This window comes from Diabrotica undecimpunctata, chromosome 10 (assembly GCF_040954645.1).
Source record: "Diabrotica undecimpunctata isolate CICGRU chromosome 10, icDiaUnde3, whole genome shotgun sequence".
Lineage (NCBI taxonomy): Eukaryota > Metazoa > Arthropoda > Insecta > Coleoptera > Chrysomelidae > Diabrotica > Diabrotica undecimpunctata.
In genome coordinates this window covers 48,239,253-48,256,045 of record NC_092812.1, presented here as the reverse complement: position 1 = coordinate 48,256,045, position 16,793 = coordinate 48,239,253, and the positions used below count along the sequence as shown (strand labels likewise).

The 16,793-nt window shown below is 32.2% G+C and overlaps 1 protein-coding gene across 3 annotated transcripts; it reads right to left on the bottom strand.

Annotated features, from left to right (window-relative positions):
* Positions 1–3,742: 3,742 nt before the first annotated feature.
* Positions 3,743–16,175, bottom strand: Smyd4-3 (SET and MYND domain containing, class 4, member 3). 3 transcript variants are annotated; one of them, XM_072546269.1, is made up of 4 exons: positions 15,838–16,175; positions 9,384–10,557; positions 4,113–4,446; positions 3,743–3,995 (listed from the first exon to the last, which is right to left on the bottom strand). In XM_072546269.1, exons 1-4 carry the CDS (start codon positions 16,142–16,144, stop codon positions 3,789–3,791), a joined length of 2,022 nt encoding a protein of 673 aa, XP_072402370.1. In that variant the 5' UTR covers positions 16,145–16,175; the 3' UTR covers positions 3,743–3,788. The 3 variants fall into 3 exon arrangements, with proteins under 3 accessions (XP_072402370.1, XP_072402373.1, XP_072402372.1); XM_072546272.1 differs by lacking the exon at positions 15,838–16,175 and adding an exon at positions 15,150–15,444; XM_072546271.1 differs by lacking the exon at positions 15,838–16,175 and adding an exon at positions 12,063–12,460.
* Positions 16,176–16,793: the final 618 nt, after the last annotated feature.

Below are 16,793 nucleotides of genomic sequence, written 5' to 3'. Positions count from 1 at the left end.
CAACTTGGACAACTTTCATCCGGATCTCAATTTTCCCGAATAGACATTCCTGTAACCCCATTTCATACAATGAGTTCCAAAAATTTATATTACATTAACGATGCTACCAACACTTTTAAACTTTTAATCGACACAGGTGCTGAAATCACTGTTTTCAAAGAAAACACAGCACGCAATTAGATTTCCTAAAAACGTTATTATTCAAGGTATAACCGATCAAAAATTGTTAATAACATAATCTGTCCTGATTCCCTTCACGAACGATAATCCTCACAAAGTCTTTATTTTTAATTTAGACATTTATTTCGATGGCATAATAGGCCTAGACTTTCTAGATCATTATGAATGCGTAATAGATCTCAAATCCCGACAGTTGCATACAAATTTTAAAACTCTCACGCTTCACAAAGTAGGACACGAGACAAACACACCTCCTAAAGACAAATCACCGACACACCCTACAGAAACAAGACAAAAGGAACCTAAAATAAAAATTAAATCAGATTCTAAACAGGAATCAAATTTAAAATACCAAAGCCCTATGAATGAAAAATACACTATCGTAAAAAACCGAGATCAAGACAAAAATCTTGAAAGACCGGAGAGAAAACAAATAAAAGGAAAAAACAGAATTACCATTGACAGCCGGACCGAACAAATATGCAGACTAAAATGCAACCTATCAAATACAGATGCCATATTATCAGCTCAAGAAATAGAAAAAGTTAGATTACCTCATGCATTAGTCCATGTAGACGAAAATGGAGAATTCTTAACTTCCGTCCTAAATGCTATGCCGAAGACAATCGAATTTTCAGACATTTCAATCGCACCTTTCAAAAATTCTGAGACAATCATATCCTACAACGGAAATGATTTTGAAGAACCCGTAGTAGATAGAACACGAATAATTAAAGAACAACTAAGAATTGATCATCTAAATTGCGAAGAACAAGAACTAATTTTAGATATATGTACTCAATATGCAGATATATTTTATGTCGAAAGTGACAAACTGACCTTCACAAACGAAATCAAGCACAAAATCGAAACAAACAACGCTAAACCTATCTTCGCTAAATCCTATATATATATATATACTCAAATACATAAAGAAGAGGTAAAGTCGCAAATTAATAAAATGTTAGAAGAACGAATAATCCAGAAAAGCGTCTCGCCCTGGTTGAGTCCAGTCTGGGTCGTGCCGAAGAAATTAGATGCGCCAGGAAAACAAAAGTGGCTAGTTGTTATTGGTTATCGAAAACTTAACGAACTCACAGTACAAGACCGTTATCCTCTACCACAAATATCAGAACTATTGGACCAACTAGGAATATGCCAATACTTCACAACACTAGATTTAGCGTCTGGATTTCACCAGATTGAAATCGAGTCACAAGACATCCAGAAAACGGCCTTTTCCGTCGAAAATGGACATTACGAATTTGTCCGCATGCCATTCGGACTAATGAATGCTCCATCTACTTTCCAAAGAGTAATGGACAACATTCTCTTTGAAATACAAAACGAAAGATGCTTAGTTTATATGGATGACATAATTTTCTACTCACCCACTATTCATGATCACATGTCACGACTAACAGAAGTTTTTAAAGGTTACGAAAAGCAAATTTAAAAATACAGCCAGACACTTGTCGAATTTTTAAGAAAATAAGTGGCATATTTGGGCCACCTTGTAACAGAAAATGGTGTAAAAACAAATCCAGTAAAATATCTTACATCCAAAACTTTCTGGAACCAAAGAACACCAAAGAAATAAAATCATTCTTAGGCCTAGCCGGTTACTACAGAAGATTTATTCCAAATTTTGCCAAAATTTCTAAACCACTTACGAAACTACTTCAGAAAGACGTCCTTTTTATTTTTAATTCTGAATGCAAAGAAGCCTTTAACGAACTCAAAAATATTTTAACATCAGATCCAATACTTATATATCCCAATTTTGTGGAACCATTTTTACTAACAACTGACGCTAGTGCCTTCTATCGCAAGGCCCTATTGGAAAAGATTTACCCATAGCTTATGCGTCCAGAACATTATGCGGCGCCGAAACAAAATATTCGACTGTAGAGAGAGAACTATTAGGTATCGTATGGGCAGTCAAACATTTTAGACCATATCTTTTTGGCCAAAAATTCACCCTTATTAGCGATCATCGACCACTTACATGTTTTTTCTCGATAAAAGATCCCGGAAGCCGATTAGCGCATTGGTGCCTAAAACTCGAAGAATACAATAATTATAAAATAGAACATCGTGCAGAAAAAATAAACAGAAATGCAGATGCCCTCTCAAGAATAAAGAGTAACCATTTCAAAGATTGTAAAAACTTTCAATCAAAAATCTCATTACATTTATCAAATGAAGATGACACGGAAACTCAATAAAACGAAGACGACGATGAAGAAAATATAGAAAAAATGTCCGAAGAACTTGACAAGTTTATCGAACTGTATAGAACTAAGTCAATAATCGATTATTCTAAAATTGAAACATTGAATACGGACTTATTAGACAAATCCAACAAAAATATTGTTACATTTTTTTGGCAAAAAAAACTTAAAGATCTCCACGAGAAAATAATGAATGACAAATTCGAAGAAAACATGCAATATAGTAACCGAAGAATTAATATTGTACACAGAAAAACTGTAAAAGATCGAAAATATTTTATTATACCATTACCGTTTGATCCCGAACGAGTAATATCACATCTGTTTCTTGTACTTTTTGCAAACAAAGATCAATTCGATGAATCAAAAATATATTGTGTCGAAAATAATCTCGAACTACCTATCCTAGAGATAGTTTCTTATATTTTTGCTGACATAGAATTCAAATTAAGAATCTGTCAAAATATAATTAAAACAGCCAACGAAGACGAAATTCTTCAAATTTTAGATCATTACCATTGTGGTAAAAACAATTTACATCGAGGAATAAACGAAACTGTCAGAAGAATAAAGCAGAAATACAATTGGAAGAATTTAACAAAAGATGTAGAGAAATTTGTAAAATCATGTGAAATTTGCCAAAAAGTTAAGATTTGCAGGAAAAACTTAAGTGGACCACTAGTCATAACAGAAACTCCAAAAACACCATTCAAAAGAATAAATATGGATATATTCGAATACCCTACTAGGAACTATGCTTTAACTATTCATAACGAATTGACAAAATTCACGCAAGCCTATCCTTTGGAAGACAAAAAGGCAGTAATAAGTTCATCACAGATTATATCATCCCATTCCCATAGAAACCGCTGAGCACGCAGTAGAAGAACTTTGTACGAACCGTTGGCCAATATTCATGGGAACAGCGATTCAGCACTTCATACCAAACCTATAAATTACCATTTTCAGATGCCGGAACAACTCTTATCTACAACTTCGACCAGTCCAGGTATTGTAGTCATTTTAAATTAATTTAATTATATTAATTTAAATATATTTTATATATATAGATATATAATATGTATATATATATATATATATATATACATATTATATATCTATATATCTATATATATATATATATATATATATATATATATATATATATATATATATATATATATATATATCCTATAACAAAACAAAGGTGCATGCATTCACGCCGGTTTTTTGTTATGACACATAGTTTTCCGGGTCTAGAGATCGTAGTCTCTTCCTAAAATTTGAAATCAAATGACGTTGTTAAACATTTAAAGAAGATAAGAAGATAGTTTAATTGGTGTTGTTTTATTATTTAAGTATAGACAAAATTATCTACAATATCATTTTATAGCCACAAGCCTTGTTACCCATGTGTATTATACAATTTCTCATTCTCTGTTGGATCTTTATGATCTCTGGATGCGGTGGCGACGTAAATTTATATAAAACTTCTAATGCTTGAATAAATTTGTTCAATGCAGACTTTAAATTTCCTGTACTATAAAAATTTTCCGCTTCTGGTAAAAATTCTTCTAACATCTAAAAATATAAAGTATCTTTATATTATATATTTATATATGTACATAGGTATATATATATATATATATATATATATATATATATATATATATATATATATATATATATAATACTTACCATTAAACCCTTTAAATTGGGCAATACACAGTGTGTACTATGACAATAGTTGCAAGTAAAAAAAGGTTCAGCGTCTCCTTTCAGAGTAAATACAAAAGGGCACCCTTCAGTTTTACAAGGTATTCTTAATTCGGATTCTTTCATCTCTGCAAATGTGGGCCACAATTGTGTGCATGGCGTACACAAGCATTTAAAGCGGTAAAGCCTTTCTAAAGCTTCTTGTCTTTCCTTAACTTGCATAGACATGTACAGAGGGCCGTAGTTTTCGTAGATTATATCCCCAGCTTTAATTGGTTTTATTGTTCTAACAACTATTTTACTTTTTACGTTATACCTATAAATAAGAAATGGTATAAAAAATTGGTAAAATGAGAATAAAGAAAAGTGTGGGAATATTAAATGGTGCAGTCTTAGAATATCAGCATGGTTATCATAAATTTTGGGAGGAATGGTATCTTTTTATTACATTATGGTAGATAACTATAGAGACATCAATTTACTCAATATGATATAAAAATACTGTCATGTGCTTTACAGAAGAATGCTCCTCCACGTGGAACATATAGTGGGGTATACTAGAGCGGCTTCCTACCTAACAAATCAACAAAAGATCGAACCCTTACAGTGTGGTAAATGTTTGAAAAAACCCCAGAGTTAGACGTCGACACCCAATACATATTTGTTGATTTCAAAGCTGTATATGGTTAAGTAAATACAGGTAAGTTGCTTTAAGTCATGCTTGAGTTTCAAATACCGACTCAGCTTTTTCAACTAACAGCAAACACTCGTAAGACAAATACTAGCCAAAATCATTGTCAGTAAATCCAATAATTCAAAAAACGATCATTGAGCTTGAGCTTATATTTTCAGAATGTTGGCGGTATGTGGACCAAACTTCAGAATTTCAGGCATGCTGTAGTTCTCTCTAGTTATATTATTATGAGAATTGATAGTTCATTTTGCATAGAACGAGGAATTGAACAACTGAAGGCAGAGGAAGCATTTCAACGGGAGAAACATTCATAATATATTCAATTTGAGAATTTTTGGTAAATAACATTATATCATATTAGTAACGTGTGAATAAGTTGTCGATAGTCGAAGGAGATCAAATTTGTTCTGAGAGGGGACACGGAGCTGTGGAGAGAATTGGATAATTCATACAAATTTTTCTTCGTACAATGGATATATCAAAATTGCATTAGGAAGGACACTGAATATTATTTGATTTGTTTATGTAGAAAAATAAGCTGGATTTTAGATTGTATTAAAAATTTTAATGTTTAATATATATTTTTTGTAAAGTTTTAAAATTAAAATTCTTGATATCACATTAATATATATATATATATGTTTGAACCTTTGGACTGTGGAAGTTGTATTAATCTTCACCTGTTAGCTGGCTAACTAGTGACGTCATAATATTATAATATATGATATTTTGGATTGACTTCGCATGCTTTGTTCTTTGTTGACAGATCAATCACTGTTGGGGTGAGTGGTGATTTTAACCACCTTTTCCTTTCATTGTTTGGTTTTTTAACGACAAGCTGTCAACCAAATTTATCACATTTTTTGAATATACCGCCTTATATATAGAGGTTGGTAGGTTGCCTTGCTGTTTATGTCACTTTGACCTCAAGGCCACTTCTCTTCACATGTTTGCGTGGGTGTTAAACCTGTAAATTCATTTATCGGCGAGACTCAGTAAGCTAAAGACTGGTAACTTCATTTTATCTTATTACTATTAATCTTAAATAACTTATAATGTTACCTAAAGTTAAAATTAAAATCTAATTTATTAAATAAATTTGTTGGAAGTGCATTCGTATGATCTTTTTAGTTCTTTACACTTTAAAATAAACCTTAATGTTTTTTACTTAAGTTTTTATAATAACTTTTTTATACATGTATTTTTATCACATGTTCTTTTGCTGTGCTAATTTTGTTAAATTGCAAACTATACCTAGTTTCATTAATTATTTTATACAACGTTAACTCTGAATGTCCAGTTTCGTAAGTTTTTTCATATTTTTAACATCATTGACTGCTACATGTCTTTGTAAGGTAACACACTTTTGTTGTAACTTCTCTATGGATGTTTGGTTTCATATTGTTCTTTTTAGATGAAGTGATGATGCTTTCTGAGCAGAAAGCGAAACGTCTTCAATAAGTAGATGAAGTAGCCACCTTCTTTGTCTTTTATTTCTCCACTTTGACCGAAAAACCCACCACTCTTCGAGTGTACCTTAGTTTATATATATATATATATATATATATATATATATATATATATATATATATATATATATATATATATATATGTATATATATGATAATGCAACATCTGAGATGATACAGAGAAGAAATGCTATTAGACCTAAATACAAAATCAAAAAGAAATAGGACTAAAAATAAATTTAGCAAAAACTAAATATCTAACCGAACGAATCTCTAGATTTATCTGAGGAAATAACTCTTGGCAATAATAAAAAAAAAATTGAGTCGTATATATACTTAGGACAAAAAATCAAATTAACAAAGCTAACTTAAAGACTAATTTAAATAGAAGACGTTCCTTAGTATGGGCAGCAATCGGCTAATTACAAACAGTATTTAAATCAAACTTACCAATACTTAAAAGGCAAAAACTTTCGATCAGCACGTGTTGCCGATACTGACCTATGGAACTGAAACATGGGCTTTTAACAATAGTATGGCCACAAACTGCAAGTGACTCAGAGAGCTAAGGAACAGAGAATGCTCAATATTAAGCTCAGCGATCGCAAGTGCAATGAATAAATAAGAAGACGAACAAAAGTTAAAGATGTAGATAAGGCTTTCATCCGACGATGGATGAAATAGCTGTTGATGATGATAATGCCGATGAAATTGGATTGCCAACCGGAAACACAACTTGTTTAACTATATGGTATACAGCTAACTCCCGGGAATTATCCCTTTTTAAGATTATAATTAAAATCTCGAAAAATATAGGAGAGAGTGAATATGTACAATAAAAGAAGGGGGTGTAAAGAAGATCAGAGAGGAGAACAGAAAAAATAGTACGAGACAGTGGCAGGGAGAGTGGTCCGAAGAAAGAACTGTAGCAAATTGGACGAGGACGCTCATTCCCAACATAGAGCCCTGGATAAACTGCGAATTTTGACATACCAACTTTTATTTCATACAAGTTTTGACAGGTCTTTTAGGACCTATACTTATAAAATTAAAAATACACAGAACGATCGATGAGTATGGTGGAGGATGACGGAGAACATTGCGTTTTGCATGCAGTCAATTCAGTCAGGAAAGAGAAGAACTGGTAAAAAAAGAAGGATCATACCAGAAAACATAAAAAAGGAAGCCACAGGATAGAATAGAATACTACAAAAAAATAGAGAGGATGCTACAAAATAGGTAAAACTAAAAGAACAAAAGAAATTGAACAAATAGGACAGAGGCAAAAGCGACATACCTACTCGAATTTACACTCTATACGGGTAGTCCCGAGTATGCCGTAGGAGATAGAGGTGTAATAGGTAATTTTAAGTTGACACACTTTGCGTAAAGTACCTTTGCGTGAAGTACCTGAAGTCACACACTACCCTAGAGCGAAAGTACAGGGTGTTCCAAATTGGTATGTTTTGCAGGGTACACCAAAAACTAGAGAAAAAAAAAATAGTTAAGATGTTATGACTTCTTTTTTCGGTAAATTTCAGTTTTGCATTTTACTATAGAGAAAAATTAACAACCGCCAGTAAAAAACCTTCTCTTTAATAATTTAAAATTGATACCTAATTTACTTTGAACCAACCATAAGCAGTTAAGTATTGACTTTATTTTCAAATTAGGTATGTACCGATTTTATTTTTGCTAAATAAAACTGTCAGGGGGTAGTATGCTCATAATAAAATGTTATAATATGCTACCGAGTTATAAAGTGCCTTTAACATGAGGTCAACTGTAAACATTTTATTTACAGAATACCCTTAACGACTGCAAGTAGGTATATAAAATGTTATTTCAGGTAAAAGAGAATAAAAAATGTAAACGAAAACTGTCAAAATATATAAGGTGTCCCATATAAAAAAACACAAGTTGGTATCATTTTTCACTTAGAATTCCAACAAACAAACTATTGTCTAAATAGACCTATAGGACGAATGTGTCAATCTGGAAATGGCTTAGATGTAGACTTTTCTTTCTAGCTCTCTGAATAGTTTTCGAAAAAAGCTGAAAAAATCTTTTTAAAATACAATGTATGCTGTCACTGTAAACTGTCATTTAGGTATTTATTCTATTTATTTGCATTGTGTAAATTGTATGTAATTATTATTGAGTTCTAAAACTGTTAATATGATATGAATTATTTAATGATTGTAATTGGTATAACCGTAAATAAACTATTTATTTATTTATTTATTTATTTACCATATTTCTATAGTGAGACCCCCTAAATTCTTGTGCGCCACTGGACCCTTCTATAATATATTTATCAAAAGTTTGAATAAAGTTTGTTAAAATTTTTCCTAATAAAGAAGATATAAACCTTGTCGTTTTCGACATTTTTCTAAACACCCTGTATCTCGCTAATGTTAAGAGCTATTGATGATTTGATTAGACAATCGTTACTTTAACAAAGCATGAAGTCATGACATCTTAACTACTTTTTTATCTCCTCTAGTTTTCGGTATACCCTGCAAAACATACCAATTTGGGACACCCTGTACAGGAGCTAGGGTGAGGATGAGCGTCACCTGTTAAAAAAACATACATATAGTTTAAATGTCGTGACTCCAATATGTGTTGCCGATAGTAGGGATATGGGATAATATGTCTATCATCTCGTTATTCTTCGTATTTAGTACTTAAAGTATTTAAATTAGTTTAACGTACTGTATACGGTCGAAGGCCTTCCAGTAGTGTAAAAAGCTTTAAAACTATGTATAAAATTTGATTGAGTTACCATGCTTATCTGCAACCTCCAACGAAGAAGCTAAACGATAGTCTAGCTTCTTCGATTCTTCTTTATCTAAACGGAAGCAAGAAGGCGGACCCAAAGTCCCCTAACTTTTTAAAAGTCTACGAGGCCAAATGACTTATTTTTTTAAATCTACAATATCATAAGTAAATAGCGAAAGAAAATAATGAATAATAATAATAAATATAGAAAACAACTTACATGGTATGTTTTTATTTACATTAGCTAGTTAACATAGCTCCCGAAGAATAATAAAAAAATTAATACTAATTCAAACATATAATTACCTGATTATACTAGGATCACAAGAATGGTTAAACAGAGCTAAAGTTGGATACAGAGCAGCTCCAATGGTGGTATTTTCGTACGCCCTAATATCTGCAATTCTTGAGGTCGAAATTGGATTTTCAACATTTTTGAGCTCAGAAAGTTCATGAGCATTAAACTGCAGGAGCTGTAAGTGTCTAAGAATAAGGCTACCGAAATAAACTTCTTCTTCTTTTAAAACGCTATCGCTGGTTTCAAAGGGAAAATATTTTCCAAACTTTAAAAGCCTTAAAAGATATATTGCCATATAGGAGAAACGAAGTATTTCTTCATTTTTTCGTAGACGATCATTTCTACACAAGAAAAATACGTTATCGTAATCGTCATATCGGTAAATCTTCTTTTTAATAACATTTTTTTCATTGTTGTCGATTAAATAATCTTTTAGCTTGTTTTTCTTATCATTAAAGTAAGAGAAATATCTTTGGCTAAGAATTCTTAAAGCTAAACAGCAATTTATTGAAGCTCCAGACAGATACAAAGATCCTAAAATGGGACATTCTATTTTATGGAAAGATTTATTTGCTAATCTTTCACAAGTGGTACTACAGAAGACTACATTAGCACAAGTAGGACAAGCTACCAGTTGAAATACAGCCGAAACACAGTTTTGGCAGTTTGTGAGAGCATGTTTTGCATCAACAACCGCGCAATGTGCATTTTCTTCAACAACAATACTTCCCGTCTTTATATTATCACTGGCAACAGCATATCTTCCTAGATAAGGGTCTTGTTCAAACTTTACATTTGTGGATGCTGCAATATACTCTTTACCCCCTTGAAATATGTCAGGATCTTCTTCAACAACTAATTCCTGCTTTTGGAAAAATTCAATTTTTGTTTCTTTAGCTGTAGCGATCTTCTTTTCGTGTGTCTCAATAGCTTCCTTATCAAGATTGCTAAATTGGAGACTTTTTAGAGCTTCCTCGTATGATTCAGCAGCTAATTTTTCATTCTGCAGAGCACTATAACATTTTGCTTTTCTAATCCATATTTTGTATGTTAAATTTAATGGATAGCTTCCAATTTCTAGCAAGTAGTCTATATCGTTTAATACTTGTCTATATTCTTTCAATTCAAAATATGTAGCACTTCTATTAGATATAAGGAGCGATAACAACTCTTGAGATTCACCTGCAAAGATTAATAAGCCTATTATTATTCATGCTATTTGCTATATAGTAATAGATACTTTTATATTATTTAGTAACGATGATAATTCATCTTTTCTTCATTCTTTTGCATCATTTATCTTCTCGTTTGCTTTCCTTATTTGTTCCTCATTTAGTAAGAGGAAAATATATTAAATTGATAAAAACACTGACCACAGACTCGAAGGAATGGAAAATATTAATATAAGAAACCCTTTGACTCGCAAGTTTTTGTTTCTACAGACAAAAATTATTTTTTGAGTATATTAGTAAAATATGATAGGTACTTAAAACCCTGGAAATGTTTTTTCAAAATTTGACCCCCTAGTATATGAAAACAATAATGTCTACAATTGTAGACATTGGTAGTCAATGAAATAAATTATGGTATTTATTGAAAATACACGTATTGAAATAGCACGTAAATCATTCGTTAAACTTAAAAAGTTTCTTTGTTGTCAGAATATAAGGTTAGGACTACGCCTAAGGATGCTTTGGTGTTACGTGTTCTCTACTCTTCTTTGTGGCTTGAAAGCATGGACATTAAAACTAGTGCATCTGAATAAATTGACCGCCTTTGAATTTTGGTGTTACAGATGAATCCTACCAATATCATGGACTCAAAGAATGTCAAACGTAGAAGTTACTAGATGAATAGGAAATGAAGCTGAAGTAATATTGACTGTCAAAAGATGTAAGCTTGAGTACTAAAACATGTGATGACAGGGCAAAAATACTCAGGGTCCGTATAGCCACAGCGTCATTATGTTATCTGTTCCACCACACACCCCGCATTAACTACAATCAGTCTATGTAACGGTGTTCAGATCGTTTAAGGGGGCGTTTGAAATTGTAGTGGACAATTTTCAGAAGAATTTTCCAGGTCGGAGAATAATCCAATATGACATACCCGGTTTGATGAAAGCCTTTGAAGAGAGTTTCACCACTCAAAATATCACCTCTGGGTTTCAAAAATTAGGCATTTGCCATTAAACTAACAAGTATTCTCTGATCTGGACTTTTCTTCATCTGAAGTCCATTTCAGTTTGAAACGGAAGAAGAAACTACCTCGAAAACCCCTCAGAATAATGAGACAAGTAACCAAACTGAAGTACAGTTGTGTTCTACTGAAAACTCAGTTATATCCTTAGAAGGCATATAAGAAAGTTCACTGCATCCCTACTGCAGTAGAGATGTGCTAGTAGTATCTCCAATCATAGAAAAAAAATTGCTACAGGCATCTTGCAGCGGGGACTTTTTAACAGAGTTTCCCAAGGAAATCTTACCTTTTCCTAAAGCTAAAAGATCTACTGAAGTTAACCGCCGGACCAGATGCCAAAAATGAGAAGTACTCACAAGCTCACATTTCAAAACGGAACTAGAAAACAAAGGAAATAAGAAAATGACTAATGAGAAAATACCAAAGAGCAAATTAACGAAAAACACCAAAAAAAGAGAATAAATACTGCAAACAAAAATTCATCATACCGAAATCTTCGGAAGGTCTCCAACCTGAGGACGATGTTTTGTGTCTCATATCCACCGTACCATACAGCAACTTCAAGGGCAAGGAAGTGTGGATTCAGTGCAATATTTGTCTCCACCTCCTTTGATGGAGGAGTATTTATATACGATTTTTGTTAAGCAGATAAATATGTATAAATATGCTCGAATTTGAAAAAATAAATTTCAACAACAAACATTTCCCATTCATTCAATCATTAGGTACTTGCATTAAATTCCATCACAATCACAAAATACGTTCACTGCACCTATCTATTTATTACTTTCCACATTGACCGACATGGATTTCCACTTTGCCCTCTTTATGAAAGGCAAAGTGGAAAATGCGTATGTTTTAGAAAATCGAATTTTTCTCCTTTTTGAAAGAAGCAAATAGAACTATTCTTTTGTCTTATCATTAAACATACATTGTGAATTTGATAACGAGGATTTTTTACATCCCAAACTGTATTATAATAATGAATAGGGGAGAGGCGGGAACAGTGACACACAGGGAACAGTGACACATTTAAAATCCTAGTAGAAAATATGTTAGCAAGTTGGTGATATTGTGGAATTTTACAGTTGGTATAATAAGAATACTACTTGTCTTATAAAAAGTTGACAGAATCTGTTGTGTTTGGAGAAAATCGCATGTTTGTGTTTTGTTAGTGCAGAAGTATTTTGTCAAGGGTGTTTTTAGTTGTTTACTACGAGGAAACAAACCTGAATTATTGGATAGTGTTCTGGGTCGTAAAAAAGTCGTATAAAATGTAAGTAATAGCAATAAAATTTCTTTAAAATCTTTGTAGATTAACAAAAAATTTACAAATTTTTGTATAAAACAGCATTGTGGGTACAGTGACACGAATATTGATAGGGAACAGTGACACGATGTGTCACTGTACCCTTCTTGTGAATTTCATAAAATCTTGACAGCAAATGAGTGCTGGAAAATCATATTAGGGTCTAAGAAGCTTTTGTTAATTATGAATTTACATTACAGATGGTACGTCAGAAGAAAACGGATAAGACAGTGGGTAGATTCAATGAAGATTCTATGAGGGAAGCAGTAAATCTAGTTATCAGTGGTATATCAATTCGTCAAGCTGCTAGAGAGAAAAACTTAAGCTTTAAAACCGTAAGCAGATACGTAAAGAAATACAGAGATGATCCCGAATGCCGAATGGCTCCTAACTATAAAATAAACCAAATATTTTCTTTGGAACTAGAGGAAGCTCTCGTTGATTATATCATAACGTGTTCAAAAATGTTTTACAGTTTAACAATTACCGATTGTCGCAAACTTTCATATGACTTAGCGAAAGCAAATAAATTAAAAATTCCAAAAAATTGGGAGGAGGAAAAAAAAGCTTCAGTCGACTGGTATAAAGGATTTCGCCATAGACATCGTACAATATCCTTAAGAACTCCAGAGGGATGTAGTCTAGCAAGAGCAGCAGGATTCAATAAAGAAAATGTAAACTTATTTTTTAATAAGTTGGAAATAGTTTTGCAGCGACATCCAAATTTTTCAAATGGATTCAGAATTTACAATTTAGACGAAACCGGAACTTTGACAGTTCAAAACAATTCGACAAAGGTGCTAGCCAAAAAAGGCACTAGACAAGTGTCTAAAATTCAAAGCAGTGAAAGAGGTACACTTGTTACCACATGCTGCATTGTAAGTGCAAATGGAAGTGCAATGGTATTTCCGAGAGTCCATTTTAAAAGCCATATGTTGGCAGGAGCGCCATGTGGGACGTTAGGCTTGGCTACGAAAGCAGGATGGATGAACACAGAATGTTTTATTGAAGTTTTAAAACATTTCATTAAACATACTTGTAGTTCAAAAGTTAACCCTTCACTATTAATCATGGACAACCATGAGAGCCATATATCTCTTGAAGCTATCATTCTGTGCAAAGATAATGGGGTCACTGTTTTGACTGTGCCTCCTCATTGCACCCATCGGTTGCAACCATTAGATGTGGGTCTGCTAAAACCGTTTCATATATTTTACAACGATGCTTTAAGTTCGTGGGAAAAAGCTAATCCGGGCACACCTGTGACAATCTACCATGTAGCATCATTTGTGGGACTCGCTTACCCCAGATCTATGACACCTGTAAATATATCGGCAGCTTTTAAAAAAACTGGAATATTTCCCTTTGACCGTCACGTATTTAATGATGATGATTATTTCGCAAGCCAAGTTACAGAACGACCATTAGTTAATTCACCAAATATTGATCCAAAACCATCTACCTCGACAGGAGGTACCACAGATAACTCTATCAAGAACCAGGACGTAACTCCATTACAGAAATTGTCACCTTCATCCACAAGTGGAAGAAAATTGACATTTGTAAGTCCATCAGCTATTCGTGAATATCCAAAAAAAAGTCTGACAATTTCGGTTAAAACTAGAAGAAAAAAAGGCAAGACTATGATTGCTACTGACACTCCAGAGAAAAACGAAATTGAAAGTAATAGAGCCAAAAAAGCGAAAACAGTTAAAAGAAGCATAATCTCAGAAGACATTAAAAACAATGATGGTGTTATTGAGTCGGAAGACGAAGATGGTAAAACTTATAGTCTCCATAATTCTGACACGTCAGAGGGAAGTGAAATATTTTCAGATAGTGATGATGAAGACCTATGTGATTTGACATTAGATCCAGCCAAAATTTGCGACATTAAGATCAATGATTTCTTATTAGTGAGACTCAAATATGAAGCCCATTCCAATAAAGAAATCGAAAAATATTATATTGGGAAAGTTGTGGTGATAAACACCATTGGTACGATGGAAGTCAGTTTTTTACGTAAAAATTCAAAAAATGTCACATGCTTTGTGTTTCCATGTGTCACAGACATTGGTGTTATATTCAACAACCAGATTATAAAAATTTTGGACCATCCAAAAATTAGCAGGGGTCGACACTTTTTTCCTAATGTTAAAACGGACTTGATTTCATAGAAAACAACAAGCATTTATAATATTTTTCTATAGATCAATAATAAAGATACGTTTTTATTGTTTAATTAGTCCTAAATAATAATACTTACATATTACAGTTGAAAAATGTCTTTGTGTCAGTCTACCCTTCATACCAGGGAACACTGACACAATGCAAAGTTTCAGACTTTTTTTTAAATCTATTTGTTTTCTTAATTTATAGCAATGTAGTCATTCATGATGTATTTGCAACACAATAACACGTCCAAATTGATATTTGCAAGTAAAATCCTATTAATGGTCTAGCGATGACAGAAATTCAAATTTTTCTGTGTCACTGTACCCACCTCTCCCCTACTATAATTAAATGAAACCTTTCCTCTTTGCCCTCGCTTTCTCTATAATTGTTTTATTAATATTAAAATTATAAATAATAACACAGACGGTATAAGACAATCATTGTAAAATTAAACTAAAGCGAGATAAGATTTGATAACATCTTCCATCACCGTTAAACGCTAGGTAAACGGACTAAGGTTTAACGAACCTATCTATTTTAAAACATGTTTAAAGCCATTTACCTTTTGAAGTAAAAAAAACATATAGTGCGCGCCGTATAAAAAATATAGAGGTAATTAGGACTGAAATAAACACCCTAACCAAAAGATGCCTATCAAAGCTTATTAGGTATATGGGTGCTAAATTTATTTTAACAAATTTTTTATATAAAATATTTATGAATACTTGCACAACATACGACATAAAAACATTAAATACTGTAATACTAAATAGAGGTACCTGAGTTTTGAGGACACTTTATAATGCCATCATTGTAACATTTTAAGGCATTATAATAATCCTTTTTTGAAAAATATATATTTCCTTTAGACTTTTCGGATTGGGAAAGCTCATAGTTTTTGCCATTCAGTTCATTTAACGTTATAGGTATGTTTGTTGCTGCTTCGTAAAGCAACTTAATTCTAGAATTTTCATCTTTAGTTTGTCTAAATTGCTCTAACAAATTTTCCGATAGCTGTCCTATTGCATGTTCACAGTATTTTTGAAAAAAACTGCAATCGCTTTTATTGGTACTAGAATCGGCCATGTTGGAGTTCAAATAATATATTTATATCCCATCGGCTCGATTCCTTTTTTAAAAATAGATTTGTAGTGCAGTCTATTTTTATCAACTGATTTACCAATTGTACACAGAAATAATACAAAAAGTTCATCAACAAGATTTTTTCTTTCCTTGCACGATTTTAACCTTATTAATGCAAAAATACAATTATAAAATAAAATTATTTAAAATTTAATACGATGTATTAAGGTTGTGTTCACTTTTTTTGTTCTTTGTGATACTTTGTTTTGAATTTTATCCTTTTTTGTTTTCTCTGTCCATTATTTTTTGTTTCAAAATTTCGTTCCGATTTATCTCGATTGTATTTTTTTCCTGTGATTTCTTTTGCTTTGTCTTACTAGAATGATGTAATTTAGTCTTTCGTATCAATTCAGGCTTGGACATTATTATATGTCCAACCCATTCCAATTCTAATCTCTCTAATACAATCCCAATAATCTCAGTACTTTTAAAGCTTTTTACTGTATTTTATCTAGCAAGTTCTTCTCCTTCTTATTATTTCTTGTAACCTTTTCTAATATTCTTTTTCTTCTATCTCTCCTTAGAGATTTTATAATGCTTGTGTCTCTATAGAAAAATTATCATTTGGCTCCAGGTATGGATTGAGAAATTT